This window comes from Bombina bombina, chromosome 1 (genome assembly GCF_027579735.1).
Source record: "Bombina bombina isolate aBomBom1 chromosome 1, aBomBom1.pri, whole genome shotgun sequence".
In the NCBI taxonomy this organism is placed as follows: domain Eukaryota; kingdom Metazoa; phylum Chordata; class Amphibia; order Anura; family Bombinatoridae; genus Bombina; species Bombina bombina.
The window spans coordinates 1,042,203,334-1,042,230,527 of record NC_069499.1 but is presented as its reverse complement, the minus strand read 5'-3'; the positions used below and the strand labels follow the sequence as shown (position 1 = coordinate 1,042,230,527).

Genomic DNA, 27,194 nt, shown 5'->3' with positions numbered 1-27,194 from the left:
ATATGCCCCTATATGTTTTATTAATTAATTATAAAAGAAATAATGTCTAGCAGGGCCTGTATGATCCTTCCATGAGTCCATGGCCTTCAGTTGTAAGAAAGTTAAAAAACTAACATTGACCATAACTATATTGTCCACAATATTCTCTCATATGCTGAGATTAGTAATATAGCATGTAATAACAAATACTATTAAATATAATATACTATACATAGAGAGAAGAGTTATACAGTTTATGTTCACCCACAAGAGCAGATATAAATAGTGACTTCTAGAAAAGAATAGTGGATATAGGTGGAATTACAACATAATTTGTGCACCAGTACACCCCCAAGAAACAACAGGGGCTCAATCAATCAAATTCCATCCAGGCTTCATTCTCTAGTAGCTCCCCTGTGCAACCCCTGATCTGTGACCTTGGTTAATGCAGAAAGATGACCCAGACATGCCTATATGAATGTAAAGACATATGGCTATTGGTGAAACCATGGCACATGGTGCATTCAGTGTTACATGGCTTTTTATGAAGATGAAATTGGTCATCTCCCTTAGTACTCCCTCTTATATTTGCTGTCTGTTAGTCTCATTCAATAACTTTGTACAGAAAATAATATTCTTATTAAATAATATCATTGTTGCAAATACTAATCAGAAACATAGAAATTAACCACAGAGAAAATAATCATCAACAGTCTATAAAGCAATTTCTTTAATTTCATGCTGTAGTCATCTTCAACACATGAGCTTAAATATGAAAATATAAATGTAATATACATATAATAGAGTCCAGAGGATTTGCTCTCTCACTTGTCAGGAATAAGCTTTATACAATTTAAATTTGTCATGTTTCTGATTTACAATTCATTCATAAGAGTTTAGTTGGCTCTCTCTTTAATAGAAATTATTTAATTAAATTATGTTAATAGATTTGTATAAAATGTCAGGTTTCTTACAAGAGAATTAGTTCCCAAGTACAGAAAATGCACACACTATCTATTAAAATAGGATTGTATGGTAGGATCAATAACAAGATAGTTTATAATATACATGATCATGGCCTGAATCTACTATAGACCTTTCTGTCTTTATTGCTTTGCGTAATGAGGTCCAATCTACTATGTCCAAGTGTCATCCTTCTACTCTCCTCAAAATTACTCTCTGGTGGTTTGTGAGCCTTGGCTTCTGAGCTGGCACATTCAGTAGCTAAAGCTTTGTTCCCTGGCAGGTTCTGAGCTTGTAAGATGAGGTCGAGTTTGCTATGGCCCAAAGTCTGCCTGTTAATTTTGTTTGTAGTGTCGTTCTCTTTTGCAAGTTCTTTCTTAACCTCTGAATCAGCAGATGGCTTTGATGGCAGAAGTTTGTTGATCACTGGCATGTTGTGAGCTTTTGTGATGAGATCGAGGTTACTATGCCCTAATGTTCTTCGTTTATCTTGTTTTTTATCATTTCCCTGTGTGTCCTCTGTTGCTGTATCCTTCTTATCTTCTGGTCCTTTAATAACTTTATTTGTAACAGCATCAGAGTTTATTTTCGGCTGTAGTGGTTTGCTCTGTAAGTAGCTGAATTTGGTTGTAAGTTGTGGGGAGGTTTGAATAATGTTCTTGTCATTGTTAACAGGTTTGAGAAAAAATTCCAATTTACTTTGTATTGTGCAGGGATCTGATTGTCTCCGCTGCCCATTGAAGATGTCTACGTTTGGTTTATTAAACTCTTCATTTACTCTGTTACTGATAAACTTAGACGTTTTTGCTTGGTTTTCATGGATCACAGTGATTGCCTCATTCAAATGAAAGGTAGGTGTCTTGACACTTGACTGGCTGCCAGAGCTCGAGTTGGTGTCAGAAGGAAACGGACGCTCGGGAATTGGTGGAGGCCTTGGTGGAGTTTTTTTAACAGCCCATCTGTTCCGTGAGATTCCAGACTGCATATTGCTTTCATTTTCTATGTTACTGAAATAGTCTGCAACAAGTGACTCAGCATATAAACATCTGAATTCCCTGTCAAATTCTTCAACTATATTTCCTTTCAAGTATGTTGCGAGGTTTCTGTGGACATGACTTGAAAGCCAACTAAAGCTGAAATAGAAAAAAGATAAAAAATTAACAAAATTACATTTATCGCTAATAAATATCGGGATCATTTCTATATATTTTGTTTTTTGTGAAAAATGTGTCCTTTTCCCAAAAAAAGCTGCATTTTTTATTTGGGATATATTCTACTTTATTAAGTAATGATTAAAGGGATACTAAATCCAATTTTTTTTCTTTAGTTAATCAGATAGAGCATGCTATTTCAAGCAACTTTATAATTTACTCTTATTATCAATTTTTCTTCGTTTTCATGTTATCTTTATTTAAAAAGCAGCAATGTAAAGCTTAGGAGTAGGCCCATTTTTTGGTTCAGAACCTGGGTTATGCTTGCTTATTGGTTGGCTAAATGTAGTCACCAATAAGCAGGTGCTATCCAGAGTTCTGAACATAAAACGGGCCAGCTCCTAAGCTTTACATTCCTGCTTTTTAAATAAAGATAGCAAGAGAACGAAGAAAAGAAAGTTGCTTAAAATTGCATGCTCTATCTGAATCATTAAAGAAAAAATGTGGGTTTAGTATCCCTTTAATAATTCACATTTTACAATTCTCCAAGGGACAATGTGTGCCCACTTCACTATATGTAAATTTAGCTGCTACTACTCTGTATATAATAGGGGAAGAGGATCAACAAAGGGCAAGAGGGATTTATAATATATTAATATATTATGGTATATTTCATAAGTCCCCCCCCAAAAAAAAGAATTGAGACCTTAGCATCCTTTTCAGATTTAGATCAGCAATGTACTACTGGTCTGAAGCTAAATGCAGACCTGAGCCAATAAGGGGGTGTGCAGGCCTCTAATCACCAGCTATGCTTAGCCCAAAATCTGCAGTACATTGCCCACTCAGAGCTGATTTTATCAGGGCTTAAAAAGACAGTTAACACCTTCTTATTACAAGACATTTCTGTTGTGTTGCTATAGGATAACATATCAGCCAAGTCTAAACATTTTTAAAACAAATTAAGATCCTTCTTACTGCAATCTGGGCTTTAGTCCGCAGACAACAAAGATAACCGCTGTTATATAGTTAGTATAAAGCACTCTGTTTTGCAGTTGTTATCTGATAACGCCAATTAGGGACAGATATACAGCAGGATTAGTTTTTAGAAGTCAGCAGGGTGCTTTCATGTTCTGAGTATTAGAAATTGCTTTAGGGCTAAATTACATGAAAAGGGGGCAAATTAAATAAAGTATATTGCACAGTTGTTTCATTACACATAACTAAACATTTAATATAAACGTCTCAAGTTTTTACTGTCCCTTTAAGCACAAAGTTCTGTTAAAGCAATAATCTAATAATAAAATGCACTAGCACATTATTACTATTATCATTATTATTATTATCGGTTATTTGTAGAGCGCCAACAGATTCCGCATTAAATTAGATAATTGTATTATTGATCCTTTGGGGTGAATTTATCAAGCTGCTGGAATTCAGCCTTGCACACGAGAGCTATTTTGCACTCACGTACACTCCTGTCCACAGCCAATCACACGCGGGCAGGAGCTTTCAATCTCCCCGGTCGGACGAAACCAGGGAGATTGAAATTCGCAACCTAAGAGGTGACCGTTGATGACGACTGCTTGTTATATACGGACTGCAGGAAAGTGACGTACGATAAAGTATTAAGGGGGTGTTGAACAATTTTTTTTTCTTTATTATCTTAAAGAGAATGTTCCTGTGGTGGTGTTAAGGTTTGTCCCTCTCCATCAATAGAGTTTCGGGAGTCGTCTCTGTCAGCCAATATGAATGAATACTGGAATATTAGTTGTGCACAAATAAACATAGCCTGTTTTTAGTTTAAATGTTCCATCCAAAAAAAACCAAGAACATGTTTAATTGCTGCTCTATTATATATGCACAGTGGAACATTTTTTAATACAGTGTTGCTATACGTTTGTTTTTTTGCATAGCTGTGTATTACACCCCACCCAAACGAATGAGATTTTCTTGGAACCCTGCTGTTTTGGCAACATTACCCTATACAGTGTATGATATGATAGCTGTATGCCATTTATTTCCTTCTAATGTATTTTCTTACCTGTAGGCACCTGTCACAACATGTTCACTGTCGATCATTATAAACTTCTCCAGAAACTGACCAGAAAATTTCTTTCCTGATTTAGTACAGTAAGTATCCCCCGTTACTGTACGGATTTTCATGTTCTTAACAACAACAAAAATAATAAAATGTAAAGTTAATAAGGTTGAACTATTAAGTTTGCCTGTTTTTTCAGAATGTCATATTTGTAACTTGCAAACTGTAAACTGTTATTAGATTCATAATGACAAACATTTGTAAACAGCAAAAGAGTTTTGGTTCTGAATTTCTAACAGATTATTTATTATATCTAATACATATACACAATTAAAGTAAACAGGAAGATATAAAGTATGATTGCTATTTGAATGTCATTACCATATTTTTTTTCTATTGATTGTCTGTTTTGGGGGAGCCAAACTGACTACTTAATACAGTTTTATCAGTCATGTAAAAGGAACATAAAATACTGAGGCCTAGATTACAAGTGGAGCACTAAAATGTTAGCGCTATTGTACTTTAACATCAGTTGAGCACAGTCTACAGCGCTTTTATCTTTCCTGTCAAAGTTATTTTTTCTTTATCACTTGAGCAATAGTCTAGGTCTGGACATGCATGTCAGATAGTGTGAGTGCGCTAATTCCCTCACATAATAAACTCACATAGTAGAGTTCTTCATGTAGTTCTATGCAATACTATTTATAATAATGGTTTACTTTAGGTCTTAAAAAGCGCTACATTTTACAACGGCATTTTGGATTGCACTTGAGAGCAACACTTATGACTCGCCACTTGCAATATGAGCACAATAGATGGTTCTTCCTGCGCTATCCATTAAAAGTGTAGGCGCTAAAAATGTTTTGGCTACATTAAAATTGTATCCCCCCAACCTGTAATACTAGATTGTGCATTACTCTTGGAGCAAGACCAAGTACAAGGTAACCCACCCTAAGCTATCGATTGAGCTCCACTTATATTCTAGTCCTGAGACTGTAATAAAAAATAGACATGTGCGATTCGATTCAGTCCGAATCGAAATTCGGACGAATGTGTCGAATTCGGAGATTCGGATCGATTCGATTTCCGAATTGCGGTAGTGCCAAATCTATCGAATAAATCTGAATCGATTCAAATTTCTTCGGTAGATTCGGATGGATTCGGATGGCCGTGTATTACACTAGTATTGTACAGTATACTAGTGTAATACACAGCACATCCACGTAACACTTACCGAAATTCCGAATCGATTTAAACCGAATCGGACCGAATTTTTCACGAATCCGAAACGAATTCATTCGATTTCTTCCGAATTCGAATCGATCCGAATCGATCCGAACTGAATTTTTCGAAGCTGCACATGTCTAATAATGTCTGTTGCATAAACATTTTTTGCAATATACTTTATTTATTTTTCTACCTTTACCTGAAACGTAACTTTTAAATTCATTTATATCTCAGCTTAACCTGCTTCAGCAGAGGAGATAAGATGCTTTTAAGAAGGGTTCTGAAGTGAACAATGCAAATTTTGGTAAAAAAAAAAATTAGACAAGCCTTGTCTACTCCCGTAAAAGTGTAAACGTGAAATAAGATACGTTTTTGCAAACACTGAGTTTATGTATACTTTTAAACTGCACAATATTTCGTACCGCTCCACATTATTATTTGAAAGCTGTAAGGAGGTGAGGCCTGTAAATAGGAACAGAGAGGCCCTGAGGTAGAGCTCGGCAGTGTAGGTATATGTTTGGATTGACTGGGGAAGAGCTATGTAATCCACAGCCAGTTTTAAGGTGTTAGGGGGTGAGATTTGAAAGCGCCTAGACAGGAACACTTTCAAATGGGCTTGACTCTTTATCCCCTTCCCCAACACACACTCTGGGGCCCATTTATCAAGGGCCGAATGGCCCCTGATGCCCCTGTTTCCGCACAAGCCTTCAGTCTTAAGACCGCTGCCCCTTAACTGGTCCACTGCCTCTGAGGCTGCGGACATCAATCCGCCCGATCCTATACTATTGGGTTGATTGACACCCCCTGCTAGTGACCGATTGGCCACGAATCTGCAGGGGCGGCATTGGACAAGCAGTTTACCAGAACTGCTTGAAATCGGCCCCTGTGAGTTTGGCTTCTGCAGCAGACTCTTGCTTGCATAGTGTTTCTAAAGCCAATGTTGCAGTATTGACATTTTTTTAAGATGTGTAGGGTTTCAACATGTCAGCCAAGCTAATAAAACTTACCAAGTACATGAACACCGTCTGCTGCTGTGGTTTGTATCTGCTTAAACTCCTTTCCCCACCACTTGCCTTTTTTGGATTAGCCAAAATTGGAAAATTCCCAAAGTTTTGCAGTTCCTTATTTTATAATCTCTGCTTAAGTTAATTAGGGACATATATGTAGCAGGTTTAGGCTAGTAAATTCTACAGTGCACACTTCTAATTCCCAGAAATGGAAAACCAACAATTTACAGAAAAACAAGGCTTCTTTTACTACACATAGTTAAACATTTTATGTTACTATCTCAAGGTATTTTATCTTTACGATTTCTGAGTGTTATTTTTGTAGTTGCTCTATAAAAAAAAATCTCTTACCCTGTCAAGAGTTATTTCCCTGTGTACATGTTTATTTGTTAGAAATATGTATGTAATTTACAGCTAAAAAAAACAGCTAACCATATATCATCTATTGAAAGTAAGTTATTGAGTAGGAAAAATAAATAACAAATGTACATTGCACTTTTTTATTATGGTTTACTGCTAAATTATGCACTTTTAATGAGTAATTTTATTTGGTGTTTAAAAGGAAAAGAAATGCATTGCTAAATTGTGTAATGTATTGGTACATTTTATCATTGCACAGATTGTTATATGGAACTCTTTGTCATTTGTTATCCCAGCAAAGGGTTAAACACTTAGTTTAACTCTTAAAAAAGCAAGGGCCACAATTAAGGATTGATGCATACACTGTATTAAAAATAAAACAAAATATCTAGTTGTCACTACAAATAATCAAATTTTCTGATTTAAATCTCGTCTGTATTTTTGCCCCCCTACACACACTTTTTAGGTTTCTTTGACATTTCTTGGAGGGTGTCTCCACTTGACACAAACATTTCCAGCTATCTACCAGTAAAGCGGGGGCATCTTCCAAGGATGACCTTTTTTTTACCAATTTGTTTTTCCTTTGTACGTTTCTCTTCCTCTTCTCCCTATTTATATTAATAATGTCCAATGCAAAATCCCCTAGGGATTGATCAGAAATACACAAATATACCTCTTGGGCTATATATATATTATATATACTGTATATACGGTACATATATATCTTAGTTGAGATTGAGGACTATAGTACAAAATAATCTGTTTACAATATGAACACATTTACATTCCTAGCCATTGATATGGAAAAACAGGTCTTGCAGTATCGGCATGTTGTTGGCTAAATAAGTCATGCCTCGGGCATGTTTAAAGTTTTCTCACAGGGCTAAAAATCTTTCTCACTCTTCAGTCGCTGAAAAACTCATATTTCATCACCTCACCAAAAAAAAGCATTTTAAAATTAAACAAGTTACATGGCTCCTATTTTAAAATATAGTTAATTTTAACAATAGGTTTTTATCACTTTTTTATGTTAGTAGATATTTTCATATTTTTTTTTTTAACTCAAAACCATCTATGAGGGATTAAATACACAAGACCCACTATTTACTGAGGGTCTTACCTCACATCTCTTTTTAACCACTTTATGACAAGACCCTGTGAGCTTTCAGTCAACTTTATTGAATCTATTGGATTGATTGAATCCTTTTAAAGCACTACATTTGTTAGACAAAAAGGCTGATTTTTCTAACAATTAATGCAGTCTTAATAGACTTCAGATAATTATTAGTTCTTAATTAAAGGGATATGAAACTCAAAATTTGTCTTTTATGAATCAGATAGAACATACAATTTTAAACAACTTTTCAATTTACTTCTGTTATCTAATTTGCTTCGTTCTCTTGGCATCCTTTGTTAAAAAGCACACCTAGGTAGGCTCAGGAGCAGTAATATACTACTGAGAGCTAGCTCCTGATTGATGGCTGCCCACATATGCCTTTTGTCATTGGCTCATCAGATATGTTAAGATAGCTCCCAGCAGTGTATTGCTGCTCCTCCAGCGAAGAATACATAGGCCTAGATTTAGAGTTGGGCGGTAGCCGTGAAAACCAGCGTTAGAGGCTCCTAACGCTGGTTTTTACCGCCCTCTGGTATTTGGAGCCAGTCATTAAAGGGTCTAACGCTCACTTTGCAGCCGCGACTTTTCCATACCGCAGATTCCCTTACGTCAATTGCGTATCCTATCTTTTCAATGGGATCCTTCTAACGCCGGTATTTAGAGTCGTGTCTGAAGTGAGCGTTAGAAATCTAATGACAAAACTCCAGCCGCAGAAAAAAGTCAGTAGTTAAGAGCTTTCTGGGCTAACGCCGGTTTATAAAGCTCTTAACTACTGTGCTCTAAAGTACACTAACACCCATAAACTACCTATGTACCCCTAAACCAAGGTCCCCCCACATCGCCGCCACTCTATTAAATTTTTTTAACCCCTAATCTGCCGACCGCACGCCGCTGGCACCTACATTATCCCTATAAACTGAATGAGGAAAAAGGAAGCTGAGTCCTGGAGTCAAATAGTAAGAGTTTATTATGGAGCAGGCTTCAACATGTCAGGTGAGCTCCTATCTAGTATTAACCCCTAATCTGCCCTCCCTAACATCGCCAACACCTAACTTCAAGCATTAACCCCTAATCTGCCCTCCCTAACATCGCCAACACCTAACTTCAAGCATTAACCCCTAATCTGCCCTCCCTAACATCGCCAACACCTAACTTCAAGCATTAACCCCTAATCTGCCCTCCCTAACATCGCCAACACCTAACTTCAAGAATTAACCCCTAATCTGCCGACCGGAGCTCACCGCTATTCTAATACATTTTTTAACCCCTAAAGCTAATTCTAACCCTAACCCTAACACCCCCTAACTTAAATATAATTTAAATCTAACGAAATAAATTAACTATTATTAAATAAATTATTCCTATTTAAAGCTAAATACTTACCTGTAAAATAAACCCTAATATAGCTACAACATAAATTATAATTATATTGTAGCTATTTTAGGATTTATATTTATTTTACAGGCAACTTTGTAATTATTTTAACCAGGTACAATAGCTATTAAATAGTTAATAACTATTTAATAGTTACCTAGTTAAAATAATTACTAAATTACCTGTAAAATAAATCCTAACCTAAGTTACAATTAAACCTAACACTACACTATCAATAAATAAATTAAATAAAATACCTCCAATTACCTACAATTAAACCTAAAACTACACTATCAATACATTAATTAAATACAATATCTACAAATAACTACAATTAAATAAACTAACTAAAGTACAAAAAATAAAAAAGAACTAAGTTACAAAAAATAAAAAAATATTTACAAACATTAGAAAAATATTACAATTTTAAACTAATTACACCTACTCTAAGCCCCCTAATAAAATAACAAAGCCCCCCAAAATAAAAAAATGCCCTACCCTATTCTAAATTTAAAAAGTTCAAAGCTCTTTTACCTTACCAGCCCTTAAAAGGACCTTTTGTGGGGCATGCCCCAAAGAATTCAGCTCTTTTGCCTGTAAAAAAAACATACAATACCCCCCCAACATTACAACCCACCACCCACATACCCCTAATCTAACCCAACCCCCCCTTAAATAAACCTAACACTAAGCCCCTGAAGATCTTCCTACCTTATCTTCACCTCGCCGGGTATCACCGATCGGTCCTGGCTCCGAAATCTTCATCCAACCCAAGCGGGGGCTGGCGATCCATAATCCTGCGGCTGAAGAGGTCCAGAAGAGGCTCCAAAGTCTTCATCCTATCCGGGAAGAAGAGGCGATCCAGACCGGCAACCATCTTGATCCAAGCGGCATCTTCTATCTTCATCCGATGAGGAACGGCTCCATCGTGAAGACCTCCAGCGCGGATCAATCTTCTTCCTCCGACGTCCAACTGAAGAATGACGGTTCCTTTAAGGGACGTCATCCAAGATGGCGTCCCTCGAATTCCGATTGGCTGATAGGATTCTATCAGCCAATCGGAATTAAGGTAGGAAAATTCTGATTGGCTGATGGAATCAGGTCTTCACGATGGAGTTATTTTTCTAATGTTTGTAAATATTTTTTTATTTTTTGTAACTTAGTTCTTTTTTATTTTTTGTACTTTAGTTAGTTTATTTAATTGTATTTATTTGTAGATATTGTATTTAATTAATTTATTGATAGAGAAGTGTTAGGTTTAATTGTAGATAATTGTAGGTATTTTATTTAATTAATTTATTGATAGTGTAGTGTTAGGTTTAATTGTAACTTAGGTTAGGATTTATTTTACAGGTAATTTTGTAATTATTTTAACTATTTTAGTTATTAAATAGTTCTTAACTATTTAATAGCTATTGTACCTGGTTAAAATAAATACAAAGTTAAGTATTTAGCTTTAAATAGGAATAATTTATTTAATAAGAGTTAATTTATTTCGTTAGATTTAAATTATATTTAACTTAGGGGGGTGTTAGGGTTAGGGTTAGACTTAGCTTTAGGGGTTAATCCATTTTTTACAGTAGCGGCGAGATTCGGTTGGCAGATTAGGGGTTAATAATTGAAGTTAGGTGTCGGCGATGTTAGGGAGGGCAGATTAGGGGTTAATACTATTTATTATAGGGTTATTGAGGCGGGAGTGAGGCGGATTAGGGGTTAATAACTTTATTATAGTAGCGGTGCGGTCCGCTCGGCAGATTAGGGGTTAATAAGTGTAGGTAGGTGGAGGCGACGTTGGGGGGGGGGCAGATTAGGGGTTAATAAATATAATATAGGTGTCAGCGGTGTTAGGGGCAGCAGATTAGGGGTACATAGGGATAATGTAGGTAGTGGCGGTTTACGGAGCGGCAGATTAGGGGCTAAAAAAATATGCAGGTGTCAGCGATAGCGGGGGCAGCAGAATAGGGGTTAATAAGTGTAAGGTTAGGGGTGTTTAGACTCGGGGTACATGTTAGAGTGTTAGGTGCAGACGTAGGAAGTGTTTCCCCATAGAAAACAATGGGGCTGCGTTAAGAGCTGAACGCTGCTTTTTTGCAGGTGTTAGGTTTTTTTTCAGCTCAAATGGCCCCATTGTTTTCTATGGGGATATCGTGCACGAGCACGTTTTTGAAGATGGCTGCGTCCGTAAGCACCGCTGGTATCTAAAGTTGCAGTGGCGTTAACTTATGCTCTACGCTCCCTTTTTGGAGCCTAACGCAGTGAAAACCCAGCCATTCTGTGAACTCTAAATACCAGCGGTATTTAAAAGGTGCGGGAGAAAAAAAAGCACGCGTAGCTAACGCACCCCTTTGGCCGCCAAACTCTAAATCTAGGCCTAAGAGAATTAAGCAAATTTGATAATAGAAGTAAATAAGAAAGTGGTTTAAAATTGTATGCTCTGTCTGAATCAATCATGAAAGAAATGTCCCTTTAATGCAAACAAATTCCAAAACCTTTCTACTGCATATAAGGCTATTAAATATTTTTGAACAATGAAGATTCCTCATTTAATTATTTTTGTATAACGAGAATGCCCTTCATATTGTATGTGCACAAAATAATACTTTCAAGAATGGTTATTGTACCACAATAGTGCCACCCATTCTGGCGTATTAACGTTTTCATGCCAGTATTTTTATCACGCAACCTCAGAGATATGATGTCAGCTCTTCCCATGTGTATATAGGCCAGGGAAGGCAAATCATTTACAGGGAGTGCAGAATTATTAGGCAAATTAGTATTTTGACCACATCATCCTCTTTATGCATGTTGTCTTACTCCAAGCTGTATAGGCTCGAAAGCCTACTACCAATTAAGCATATTAGGTGATGTGCATCTCTGTAATGAGAAGGGGTGTGGTCTAATGACATCAACACCCTATATCAGGTGTGCATAATTATTAGGCAACTTCCTTTCCTTTGGCAAAATGGGTCAAAAGAAGGACTTGACAGGCTCAGAAAAGTCAAAAATAGTGAGATATCTTGCAGAGGGATGCAGCACTCTTAAAATTGCAAAGCTTCTGAAGCTTGATCATCGAACAATCAAGCGTTTCATTCAAAATAGTCAACAGGGTCGCAAGAAGCGTGTGGAAAAACCAAGGCGCAAAATAACTGCCCATGAACTGAGAAAAGTCAAGCGTGCAGCTGCCAAGATGCCACTTGCCACCAGTTTGGCCATATTTCAGAGCTGCAACATCACTGGAGTGCCCAAAAGCACAAGGTTTGCAATACTCAGAGACATGGCCAAGGTAAGAAAGGCTGAAAGACGACCACCACTGAACAAGACACACAAGCTGAAATGTCAAGACTGGGCCAAGAAATATCTCAAGACTGATTTTTCTAAGGTTTTATGGACTGATGAAATGAGAGTGAGTCTTGATGGGCCAGATGGATGGGCCCGTGGCTGGATTGGTAAAGGGCAGAGAGCTCCAGTCCGACTCAGACGCCAGCAAGGTGGAGGTGGAGTACTGGTTTGGGCTGGTATCATCAAAGATGAGCTTGTGGGGCCTTTTCGGGTTGACGATGGAGTCAAGCTCAACTCCCAGTCCTACTGCCAGTTTCTGGAAGACACCTTCTTCAAGCAGTGGTACAGGAAGAAGTCTGCATCCTTCAAGAAAAACATGATTTTCATGCAGGACAATGCTCCATCACACGCGTCCAAGTACTCCACAGCGTGGCTGGCAAGAAAGGGTATAAAAGAAGAAAATCTAATGACATGGCCTCCTTGTTCACCTGATCTGAACCCCATTGAGAACCTGTGGTCCATCATCAAATGTGAGATTTACAAGGAGGAAAAACAGTACACCTCTCTGAACAGTGTCCGGGGGGCTGTGGTTGCTGCTGCACGCAATGTTGATGGTGAACAGATCAAAACACTGACAGAATCCATGGATGGCAGGCTTTTGAGTGTCCTTGCAAAGAAAGGTGGCTATATTGGTCACTGATTTGTTTTTGTTTTGTTTTTGAATGTCAGAAATGTATATTTGTGAATGTTGAGATGTTATATTGGTTTCACTGGTAAAAATAAATAATTGAAATGGGTATATATTTGTTTTTTGTTAAGTTGCCTAATAATTATGCACAGTAATAGTCACCTGCACACACAGATATCCCCCTAAAATAGCTATAACTAAAAACAAACTAAAAACTACTTCCAAAACTATTCAGCTTTGATATTAATGAGTTTTTTGGGTTCATTGAGAACATGGTTGTTGTTCAATAATAAAATTAATCCTCAAAAATACAACTTGCCTAATAATTCTGCACTCCCTGTACTAAAAGATTCTTGAGTGCCCATGTTACAGTTTTTGAAAATTTAAAGGGACCTCAAAGAAATATTAAAGGGACAGTAAACTTCTATTTTCTTGCTATAGAACAACATATCAACAAATTTAAAAAACAACAACAAATTAAGATCTTGATTGCTGCAATTGTTATTCAATAGCTCAGCTACACCCATCACTTATTTCGAAGAAGCCAATTTGGGCTTGAGTCTTCAGACAACAGTCATCATGTTAATATAAATGGCAGTATTTTGCAGTTGTTACGAGATAAATCCAATTAGGGAGAGATATGTAGCTGAATTAGCCTTAACAAGTAATAGTGTGCATTCCCAGCTTTCCAACTATGAGAACTAAACAAATCTTCACTTTTTAGAGCTAACTTACTAGATTAGCACAGTGACAGGAGGCCACAAAGAGTTCCCATCAGTGAGGTGTTTTGCACCAGAATGTCAATATTACAAATTGTGCTTAAATGAGCGTCTTTAACTTCCTGCAGCAATGCACTTAAGATGCTATCTTTAATCCTGACATTTTTATGGAGATTCATTTTAATAGTTCACACTGACCTTGTATTTTCGATCTATAAAAAGAAAATGTACATTGTTTAAAATAGACAACATCTACTGAGCAAGTTCTTCCTCATAGTAACTAATTAGGTTAGTCTAGCATGACTTTTCCTTCATAAAAACAAAGTACCACAACTATCAATCTGGTTATTACTGTATAAAACCTTCTAATTAATGTTTAAATATATTAACTATTTTAATGTGAAACTAACAAACCTATAATTTGCTTGTTACATTATTTTTAATTCCAGATAAGATGTACGTTTTAAAAGCTCCATTTTGAGACAATCCTGGTCATGAATGCTCCCCATTGACTGCCCTGACTTATCCACCCACAAGTTCTGACTTCCCCGACTCTGCCTCTAGCGCCCCAGATTCACAATGGGGACACTAAAAGTTGTGAGGTAGGTATGCACTGTTGCCAGCATTCAACTATATAACTGCTTCTGAAATCCTACACATTTCCCATTTCACTTTTTGATTAGCTGTCCTGGGCTGCCAAGTGTACAAACTTTTTGATTAGCTGTCCTTGTCTGTCAAGTGTACACAGTTTTTGATTGGCTTTCCTAGGCTGCCAAGTGTATGGAACACAGCATGTATGGTAATAGGCAGTGTACTGTAAATCTAGCAAGCCTACCTACATTGTCTATCGACCTATATACAAAAAGAAAATGTGGCAATAAGAATCAGATGATGGAAAACATTAAGTGCCTGCATATACCTAAAGTCTATAGTCAGTACAACATGGGTGCGGTTTCATTATTAGTGCAAACAAACTTTTCCTTTATTGTGAATCATGTGAGTGCTGCACCTTCAGTTTTATTTTCTCTACAAAAGATGTGCTGTAAACATAAACAATGATATTTAAAGAATGTGTCTAAAAACATATTCAGAATTGTTACAGCTGATTTTGCCCAATAATATAATTAATTAAATTAATTAATATTAATGAATTAATACAATGTATTAAGGCAGTAACAAAAGTTAGTCAATTTTTGAATTAGCATAGCATATTTTAAAAATGAATGTATGGCAAAGTGCAGAGACTAGGTTCACTGCACACCCAGGTCTCATCTAGGCAGTTCTCAGAATTATTAGGTAAGTCCAAGGTAATGATCCTGGGTGCAAAAAAAGACATAGAGCCCCATTTCTAAAGAGCTGTGTCATTAAGTGGAAAGATTGTACTGGGTACTGCACTTCTCTATTGTGCTTGCAGAGGGAGAATTGAGTGGGTCATGGTAACTGCCACACCTACACCACGTCCCTTCAAAAAGTGTATTGGGATTGGCCAAGAGGTGGAGACCCGGCGGTGTCCAGACCCTATAAAATGTTTTAGTTAGTTTACTGGCTCTATGCACCCTCTTTTCTCATAGTTATAAATCCATCTTATCTAGTTCCCAAATTTGTATACTTTGCTTTATCCTAATCCTCAAACAAAAAACACCTCACAACTCTCCATATTCAGAGTCAGATATCGTCATTTATCGACATTTATAGTAATTTAGGGCTCGTTTACAAATGGAGCTCTAACTGTTGCAAGCAAGTGATAAGGGGTATATTGCGGCTATTTGCCAGTGTTTTCGGAAGTAGCATGTGTATTACGAGTTGAATATAAACAATTTAATTTAACCTGTGACGGGTTAACACGACTGTAGAGCTCTGGTTTACCAAAGACTAAAAAGTGGAACAAAAAAACATCAAACACATTTAACAGTACAGTTACACTCATAATATTACTGTCTGATAAAACTTACTAAAAAATGCATTTAAAAGTTATAAGGTCTCAAAGATATGAGGTTTTTGCTGCAAACAGCTTTAACTTAGAGATACATACGTACACATGTCTACATATTTATCCTGTATTTATCTATACAGTATATACCTATACCTGTATATCTATTCATATACATATATATATATATATATATACAGGGAGTGCAGAATTATTAGGCAAATGAGTATTTTGACCACATCATCCTCTTTATGCATGTTGTCTTACTCCAAGCTGTATAGGCTCGAAAGCCTACTACCAATTAAGCATATTAGGTGATGTGCATCTCTGTAATGAGAAGGGGTGTGGTCTAATTACATCAACACCCTATATCAGGTATGCATAATTATTAGGCAACTTCCTTTCCTTTGGTAAAATGGGTCAAAAGAAGGACTTGACAGGCTCAGAAAAGTCAAAAATAGTGAGATATCTTGCAGAGGGATGCAGCACTCTTAAAATTGCAAAGCTTCTGAAGCGTGATCATCGAACAATCAAGCGTTTCATTCAAAATAGTCAACAGGGTCGCAAGAAGTGTGTGGAAAAACCAAGGCGCAAAATAACTGCCCATGAACTGAGAAAAGTCAAGCGTGCAGCTGCCAAGATGCCACTTGCCACCAGTTTGGCCATATTTCAGAGCTGCAACATCACTGGAGTGCCCAAAAGCACAAGGTGTGCAATACTCAGAGACATGGCCAAGGTAAGAAAGGCTGAAAGACGACCACCACTGAACAAGACACACAAGCTGAAACGTCAAGACTGGGCCAAGAAATATCTCAAGACTGATTTTTCTAAGGTTTTATGGACTGATGAAATGAGAGTAAGTCTTGATGGGCCAGATGGATGGGCCCGTGACTGGATTGGTAAAGGGCAGAGAGCTCCAGTCCGACTCAGACGCCAGCAAGGTGGAGGTGGAGTACTGGTTTGGGCTGGTATCATCAAAGATGAGCTTGTGGGGCCTTTTCGGGTTGAGGATGGTGTCAAGCTCAACTCCCAGTTTCTGGAAGACACCTTCTTCAAGTAGTGGTACAGGAAGAAGTCTGCATCCTTCAAGAAAAACATGATTTTCATGCAGGACAATGCTCCATCACACGCGTCCAAGTACTCCACAGCGTGGCTGGCAAGAAAGGGTATAAAAGAAGAAAATCTAATGACATGGCCTCCTTGTTCACCTGATCTGAACCCCATTGAGAACCTGTGGTCCATCATCAAATGTGAGATTTACAAGGAGGGAAAACAGTACACCTCTCTGAACAGTGTCTGGGAGGCTGTGGTTGCTGCTGCACGCAATGTTGATGGTGAACAGATCAAAACACTGACAGAATCCATGGATGGCAGGCTTTTGAGTGTCCTTGCAAAGAAAGGTGGCTATATTGGTCACTGATTTGTTTTTGTTTTGTTTTTGAATGTCAGAAATGTATATTTGTGAATGTTGAGATGTTATATTGGTTTCACTGGTAAAAATAAATAATTGAAATGGGTATATATTTGTTTTTTGTTAAGTTGCCTAATAATTATGCACAGTAATAGTCACCTGCAGACACAGATATCCCACTAAAATAGCTATAACTAAAAACAAACTAAAAACTACTTCCAAAACTATTCAGCTTTGATATTAATGAGTTTTTTGGGTTCATTGAGAACATGGTTGTTGTTCAATAATAAAATTAATCCTCAAAAATACAACTTGCCTAATAATTCTGCACTCCCTGTATATATATATATATATATATATATATATATATATATATATATATATATATATATATGTATTTTACATGAACAGTATCAGATATATATAGGAATATATATTTAATAATAAAATGTACATTATTTTCTATGTAAAGAACATATGAATGTAAAATATGCGTAACGTGCATTGTGTTTCGTAATTTAGATTTAAACGCGGTCGGTTTAGTGCACATTATTAAGGCATGTTATTAAAATATTACATATGAAATATTAAACTAAATTAATAAAAAGTATTTAAATATATTAAACATACTGTAAAATAGAGATATATTCTATGAATATTTTACAGTATGTTTAATCATTTTTATACATTTTAAAAAATATTTTAAATGTAATATTTCAATAACAAAGGTTAAAGGACCAGTCAACACAGTAGATTTGCATAATCAATAAATGCAAGATAACAAGACAATGCAATAGCACTTAGTCGAACTTCAAATGAGTAGTAGATTTTTTTTTGACAATTTTAAAAGTTATGTCTATTTCCACTTCCCCTGTACCATGTGACAGCCATTAGCCAATCACAAATGCATATACGCTTATGCTGTGACTTCTTGCACATGCTCAGTAGAAGCTGGGGACTCAAAAAGTTTAAATATAAAAAGACTGTGCACTTTTTTTAATGGAAGTAAATTGGAAAGTTGTTTTAAATTGCTACTCTATCTGAATCATGAAAGTATTGATTTGAGTGTCCCTTTAAGATTACTACATTTTCAGTTGCGCTAACCTTGACCATGTTTAAATCTAAATCGTGAAACCCAATGCGCAAAATGCATACTTTACATACCCAAGTTCTTCACATTGAAAAACTTGTACTTTTATTATTAATAAAAGTAGTTTTAGAAAATAAACTAGGGATCTAATCTTTGGTTAATTTTCTGAACACTAATTGCTACCACAAGCTCGCAATAACAATAACCAGCCACTTTTAATGGCAATAATTTAGCGCTCCACTTGTAATCTAGCCCTATATGTGTGTGTAAATATACCTAATTCAAACACAGTCACCCTCCCTCAACCATTAAAGACAGGTTGGAACAGCTCATATAATTTGCTTACGGCTGTCAGAGAAAGTAAATGTAACCAAATCCACAGGAGACAGAATTTACATGAGGAGTATAAACAGAAACTGTCAAAGCATAATCAGAATTTGTAAAATGTACTGCTGTATTCAGAATCTAAATGTATTAAAATATAAAATAGAATGTGCAAAGCTTAAATGTAAAACAATGTAAAGGACAAAACCTGAAGTGTAAAGTAATTTAAAATACAAATCAGAAGGTGTAGGTGTAACAAAAATCTCATGTCATGCAGTGCTGTATTGCACTGGGCTTGTCTCATACAGAAATGCAGAGAAGGCCCCTTAGAGAAGAATAGCAAAATGTGCCTCTCTAGAATCTTGTGAGAGATATCGCAATGCTGTAGGATCATTTTAGATCATCAGATGTGAGCGGAGAGCTTTAGATCACCATACTCCTGACTGCTTTTCTGTTTGTACATGATCTGTACATATTTGCAGAACTGGCTTTAGTTGCTAATGCTAGGCTGCCTTTTCTATGCTCAGCACTATAGTCCCAAGCATTACTTGTCAATGAAATAACTACTAATTAAAAGCATTTCACTAAAGTGATTAAAAACAAACACTTTTACAAAAGCTTTTCTAATGGTCTTTAGACCGCTGCTTCATAACTGCTGTTTCTGGCGAGTCTGAAGACTCGCCAGAAACACGGGCCCACAAGCTCCATTCGGAGCTTGATAAATGGGCCCCATAATATTCAATGAATTAATACATTCATTGAATACTATTTTGTCAGCAAGCGCAGCAGCAGATTTGTGATTGTCGTAATTTGCAGACGATCCATGTATATTTCTCTATTTAAAAATTTGGGGCTATAGACCATGCGCGTAGCGTGAACATGCACCTGAACTAAATATGAAGAATTTTGGTTACCGCATGCGCAGAAAAAGCACATGATGTTTCAAAAGAGAGGTTGAACGCCCCGGGGGGGGGGCGGGGGAATGATTGGCAATTGCAATTCACAAGAAGTGTCAATCAAAAGACAATATGGCGGGCGGAGGAAGTGCAGAAAGAATGAGAGCAATAAAAAGGTATAATTTACCAATATTAGTGGTTTTAGAAAAAAACAATGAATTAAAGTTGCACTATTTTTGATGAAAGAATAATATGGCGTTAACGGCTGTCCTTAACTTTACATTTACTTTAAAGGGACAGTTTACTCAAATATTTTTTCCCCTTTAATTTGTTCCCAATGATCCACTTTACCTGCTAGAGTGTATTAAATTGTTTAAAAGTATTTCCATTACCCTTATATTGGCATTTTAAATAGTTTATTTAGCCTCTGGTATCTCCGCCTATTCTGAAAGTTTTTGGCCTTAGGGCCAAGCTATAAATAAGCTAGTATTATTATTTGGTTTACAGATAGATTTAACCCTTTAAGGACACAGCTTTCAGTTTGCTCAATTGTTTTATGACAGAAAAATTCCGTCATATGTCCTTAAGAGGATAAGATAAAGAAGCAGGTATATGTACACAATGTGATAACGTAATGAGATCTGATTATACCTACAAGCTGTCAGAGTATATGAATATTATGATGAATATTACATATGTGTACATATATATATATATATATATATATGTATATTTTATACACTGTATATGTTAGATGAGAACTCAGGATTAATTAAACATGAGTTTGTTGAACACAGCTTCTAATACACGTCTATCAGGATTGACGATCAGTAGAGCCTTTTTGAAACACAAACATTTCTTTTCTAAAGGAAATAGCTCAGTGACCCTATTCATTTGACTATATATGCAGATTTTATAACCTCAGAACATTTGGTGAGGTGAGAAAAGAATGTGTTCAAGGACCCCTTTGGAATTTGACACGTGTGATACAACAGTTCTATCTCACTGAATCTCTATTTGAAGACTTACTGCAAAAACCCCTCTTGGGGGAAGGTGACACAAATAAAATCAAATACACATCTGCACTGCTGGCTAAACAGGAAATATGCTGTTTTAAAGACTCTTACAACTCCTCATGGATTGACCCCATGTGGAGCAATAAAGGCCTTGGAAAACACAGACAAATGCTAAGATGTGACTCTGGAAGTCACGTAAGCAGACAGCAAATAAACATTTTTTTTTTCTCTCTCTGTTTAAATACATGCCCCAGAATGTATTAAATATAGAAATTTGGGAAATTGTCTAATTCTATATTATTATTACATGGGTATTTGCTAAGCTTGGGAGGTAACTGTTTTAATCAGTCAAAAATGTGTAATAAATTCTGTTTTGTTTATATTTTTCAGACAGATAATCTCAAATCTACATAGAAGTGAATGTGCATGTATGTGTGTATATATATATATATATATATATGTGTGTATATATATGTATATATGTGTATATATATTTATATGTTTTGAAAACATAAAAGATCTTACTTAGCCTCTGTGTGTTTAAAAACATGAATAGGTGTTTATGGACCTGAAGAGAAGTGATTATTAACATTTATTTTCTTATTTCAGATCTACATAGACAGGATTCACTTGGAATACAGTACAATACTGAATTAAAAATAAGCTATTATTCACATATAAATGCCAGGATACCGATAAAATTGTAATGCATTTTAAGCTACTAATTAGCAGTATTAAATTACCTTAATATAATAAAATGTTAATAATATAACATATTTGGTATCAGAATAATCAGAAAAAATAACCTAATATTAACCATCTGTAATTGGGGTTATATATGATTAATGCAGAGAGTGTGATCTGATTAAATAACCATTTTATAAAAAAAAAATTAACTTGCTTAAAAATGTCAGAAATGCTGTATTGTATTGCTATGTTGTACTGTATGCTGCCACCTGGTGTTATGTTGCGAGAACTACAGCCAGAAGGTTCTTTCTGGCTGTTAAAAATGAAATTTCCAAGGGCCAATCCGATTTAGACTTCCCAGATAACCAATGGGAAGGTCAGCTCCCGTAGTGCCACCCACATGATGTCATCAATGATTATATAATGGGAGTGTTGAATGCACAAGGGAGAGTTGTCTGTAACTTGTTGAAAATTAGTGATCTGATTTTGGCTGCGATATACCTGAAAAAAAAAAAGTTCACTTCAGCAAGGAGCTTAAAACTTATCCTTGATTTGTGCAAAAACCTTCTTTCAAATGAGATGACCTAAAGACCGCTACGAATTGGTTCAAAATTGGTGAAGTATATTGTATTTTAAATTGGTAGTTATAAGCCTAGGTATTGTTCAAATCTGTGTCTGAATTGGCTAAGTAACTCATCTATACAAGTTCTGATATTGTCGGTTAATTTTGTATTAGGATAAATTGCAGTTAAATAACAGAATATATATTTTATCCTATTGTTTTATAAACACTGTTTAGAATTGTATTGCTTGGATGTTAAAGGTTTTTAGTCCCATTGTGTTAAATAAATAAGGCTGAATTGTGAAGGTATATTGTTCTGGGTTTTGTAAGAAGAATAGCATATCTTAAGAGTTGGTTCTAACGCATATAAACTTTTATTTAGTTTCCTTTTATTGCAAATATAGTTCAATATGTTCATGGATATTAACTAAATAAAAGAATTCAGGTATTTATATTAATTGTATGGTCTAGTAGATGCATGGTTAATTAGGGTTTCTATTTCTTTGTATTGTGTTTATAACCCTGCCATAAACTTATATATATTATTTGGATAGCACTGCTAAGATTTTCATAAATATACTGACATAATAATTGGAGGCATTGCATGAGATTTAATAATATCCATCATAATTGATATAATATATTTGTAAGTAAATAGAAATTATTATAAAAGAGAAAAAAAAAAAAAAATAATTCATATTTCGATATTAATATTTTGAAGATATAATTTTTTTTTTTGAAAAGTTGAAATATTAATTTTCATATTTCGAGATTGACATTAATATCTTGAAATATTATTAAAGATTAATTTTGAAAAATTAATAAAAATATTAATTTTTCATATTTCAAAATTAATCAAAAATATTAATTTTTCATATTTTCAAAGTTAATCAAAAATATTAATTTTTCATATTTCGGAATATTAATTTTTTTCATATTTCAAAATTAATTAATATATTTTTTTTTTGAAATATAAAATTTTTCTCTCTTTTTATTGGCAAAAATTGTATTAGCATTTTATTTAAATAAATACTAAACCAATACAATAATGTCTGTAGCCAGAAGTGACTCATTTAATTCTATACATAGCAATGAAATTGGTCCCATTACAATACCCATTACTAAAGGTCAGGTCCTTAAGAAAGATATCTTAAGTTACATTAAAGGGAAGTTAAATATTGCTGGTGAATTAAATGATTTTGTGGATATGCTTGAAACTAGGGCTAAAAATATTACCGTTAATAATAATATGTGGAATGAAGAGAATGAATTCTTCCAGGAATTATTAATGATTAATCAATGCAAAGATCCCAAAAAGCGAGAAAAACTAATACTAAAATCTTGGCCCCTTCTAATATGCATAATTGACGAAATGTCGTTTTGTGTCACAGACAAACGATTGCAAATACAGGAGCTAGAAAATAGTATTCGTTCCTCGCGCAGACGCGAAGAGGGTTTAAAAATAGCCAAAAATAAAATGGATGAATTTGCCCAAAACCTAGCCACCTTAGATAAGCACAATATGGACTTAATCGCGCAGATACAAGATTTAAATAAACAGCTTGCGCAAAGCCAGAGAGAATTAAGCGATTTAAAAAGGTCATATCGCCATAATGAAAACCCCTATATTAGCAATGAGAATAATACAGATAATGCTAACTCCTTTAGCGAACGCGTCAGGGACGAGGTACGAAAATATATAGAACAACATAGACAAATGACCCCTAACGGGTCAGAAGTAGATTTCCCAAATAGACAATCCCCTCAGGATGTAAATCCAGAGGACAGCTGTAGCGCAGCTGATGCGGGGGAGGGAAACTCTAACAGAGAATCCCAAAATAAGTCTGATAAAGTCTATGATTCCCATAAAATAATCACCTTCGTACAACGCGCAGTACCTATATTCTCCAATAAGGGAACAACATCTGTAATTGATCATTTACAGGCTTTTGAAAATGCGTTAGCTATAATGAATGTTACAAGTGAGAAATTGAAAATTGAATTTCTGCCTTGGGTATTTGACAGTAAGCATCACAAATTCTTTGCTTCACTAAAGGATATGAATATTCATTCCTGGAATGGGGTAAAACAACAATGCAGAAAAGAATTCGGGCAATATCGCACTAAAACTGCCGCGAAAATAGCGGTATATGGTTTAAAGTGTCGTGCGAATCAGAGTCCAGTCGAATTCCTTTCTGTATTGAAAAATGCGTACAGTATGGCTGAAGATAATCCCAGATTTGATGGCTCAGAATTTGTAAATTTATTTTTTGAAGCATTGCCTACACCCATCAAAATTAACTTAGCTAGAGATTTTGATGAGGACTGCTCATTGGAATGGCTGATCAAAGAGAGTACAAAATTATACTCTATTCAGCAGTCCAGTGAGCAGGGGGTTAAAAAGGAATCAAAACCCAAAATTGTAGCAGAAACTAGGGTGTCACCTAAACCCCTCAATTTGGAGTCTAACAAGAGAACTTATGCAGAGGTGGCCAGTCAAAACAGGCCATCTCCACAGAGGTTTAATTCTGCCCCTCCCCCTACACAGGTTGAGGCGCAGGGAGACTATAACCAAAGTGGGGGACATAATCAGGTGAATAATTACTCACAAAGAGAATACTCACCAAATAATTGGTATCCGCGCAAGGGTAGATACAATAGACGGCGAAGATATTCTCAGGGTAACCAGACACCCCAGGTATATAATGCTCCCCAAAGTACTAATGCTGAACAAGCTGAACCCCAGGGGCAACCACGCCAGAATAGAAATAGTGGCCCTGATTCTGAGGGAACCCAATGGTCCAGGAATCAGTACAATGGGGCACCAAGAGATAGGCCCAGGGGTAGAGGTAACTTGTACAATCAGGTAGATATGCTGTTTACCCAATTAAATCGGTTGAGCGAACAAATCGCTAATATGAGTCAAAAATCTACGGCTCAGCAACCGAACAATACTTTTTTAGGGGTACAGCCAGTGGTCAGCAGTGGACCACAGGCACAGTCATAAATACTGCAGTATCACCTGAAGGGGAGGGGAGAGATATACAAAATGTAGTAATAAATATCAATGATACTAATCATGTTATCTCCCCACAGACCGGAAACGGACAAATTAGCTGTGACAATGAGCGATATCAGCCGGGAAAAATTAACCAAACTTTTCCTCTGCAGTGTTCTCTTAACATTATTTCCACAGATACAGTACACAAGAACCCAGCTGACCTTGTCATAGGGGAAACAGGTAGGTATGAAATTTCCTCTGCATCGAATGACGCAGCGGATCCAGGTAAAACGTGGCGAAGCCCACAGATGTACAAGAATGCAAATTTTATGTGTGAAATGATAGAAACTGCAGGAAGATATTATGTACTAGTTGAGCTGCAAGATTCAGTCTCCAACCCTATCAGGGGATTAATTGACACTGGGTCACAGGCAACTATCTTATCCCACAGGTACTACACACAGCTAAATGAGCTAACACCCCACAAACCCAAAATAAGAGAATTTGACGGTTCTCTAATAGGTGTTGGGGGTGACTCCCTAAAAGTCTACGGTACTGCCTGGTTAAAATTTAAATTGGGGAACAGGGTCATAAGACACCCTGTCATTATAGTGGATCTGCCAACTGATCGTTTAATTATTGGTAGTGATCTCCTGAAACGATTAAGCACCATAATTGATTGCATAAATAATGTAATTTGGTCGCAAGTTAAACGGCCTATCAATTATGAAAAATCTGGTATATCTCACGCCCGACATAGCTGTCACGTGGTGGAAGAGAAACCAGATGCTGTGGAGATTCATTTCAGGAATAACTCTGCACCTGAAATCACTATTCTACAAATAGACGATCAGACTCCTTTTAGTGGCTCTGATGGTAATACTTTTAAAATTTCGCCTGGAAAGATAGCGAATATTTCCCTAGATGGCGATGTATTAACCATATCACTCCACAAGGGGGATCATAAAATCCCTAAGGGGGGAGGCCACACTCAATACCTCACAGGGATTGAGAGAGTTAAAGAGGATCTATTTATCCCTATACAAGTGCATGACCTTGGTAAAACCGAGTATGCTAAAATAAACTTAAAACAGGAAGCTAGCTATATAAGCGAAGGTTTATTAGCGCAGATAGCTGAACCTAAAGTGATTAAATATCTTTCTCCCCAAGACCACAGTGTCAGCAACCTGGATGACAGGTCTGAAAGCTATAACATCACCGCTAAGTGCTTATTATCTATCTCTATAGGAAATAAGTCAGTGAAGCACCTGTTTTTAGTTTTAAATACTCCCCATAATCAAATATACATTGGCAATGATATCTTACATAGATATGCCATACAAATAGATTTGATTAATTCTTGCCTCTGGAGCAGGTTAAAGGGGGACCCTGAAGTATTTCAGGATGAAAATGCAGCCCTGAAATCAAACCAGCAATTGCCATATGCTGTGAATATGCAGGTATCTAGCGATGTCATAATTCCTGCTGGGGCTGATAAATTTCTTTTACCCTTACAGGTAAAGAGAGGTCAGAAATTAAAAACTTCTGAAACACTGATTTGCCTCTCCCATAGAATACAAAATCTGGGTGTCTCAGTAACCTACACTCCTATGGTGAATATTGGAACTGTTCCAATAAATATTATTGTGCATAACATGACCCCACAGGATATAACATTATCCAAGGGAACTACCATAGGATATGCACTGGAATCAAGTTATTACACTTTTGGATTCCAGAATAATGTAATTGGGCTAATACCTGAAGGATACCTAACTGAAGAACAATTAATAGAACAATCCTTTGCATCTATGCCAGAGGGTCTATTTAATATTCAGTCTATTTATCCCTTCAGCTCAGAGGAAGGCATCTGTAAAATTGAAGAAGCCTCTCTAGTGTTTGATCAGCCAATCAAACAGCAAGATTACCCCAATACCCAGAGTCATGGGAGCAATGTAAATTATAATCAAGGGGATCTCACCTCTAGACTGGAAGAAGCCTATGAAATAGGACAGCCTGAAATCTTTCCAGGATTTCAGCAAATAGTCGAAGAGCAAATATCCTTAGCTAATGGCTGTTCCAGCGATGATGAACGCCAACAGCTGCGAGAACTCCTGATGGAGTACAAGGATATTTTTGCTAAGGATTCTTATGACTGTGGTACTACAGACTTGCACATTGCAAGAATACAAACAGATCCCGATGCACCACCTGTATTTGTCAAACAATACAGACTTCCCTTAGCCTCATATGATTCTCTTGCAGAGATCATAAGGAATTTGGAAGAAAGAGGTATTATCAGACAGGTGCACAGCTCTTATAATAATCCTATTCTAGGTGTCCTTAAGCCCAATGGACAATGGCGTTTGTGTGCT

General features: G+C 36.2%; 1 protein-coding gene across 1 annotated transcript in view; it reads right to left on the bottom strand.

The window, feature by feature from the left end:
* Nucleotides 1–884: 884 nt before the first annotated feature.
* The window catches only part of FAM83C (family with sequence similarity 83 member C), a 49,463-nt gene continuing 23,153 nt past the window's right edge, over nucleotides 885–27,194 (bottom strand). Inside the window, exons 3-4 of the mRNA XM_053720529.1 lie at nucleotides 4,135–4,259; nucleotides 885–2,075 (exon numbers count right to left, since the gene is read on the bottom strand). Coding sequence (XP_053576504.1) covers nucleotides 1,052–2,075; nucleotides 4,135–4,259 — 1,149 coding nt within the window. The 3' untranslated portion in view covers nucleotides 885–1,051. The remainder of the gene's footprint in view (nucleotides 2,076–4,134; nucleotides 4,260–27,194) is intronic.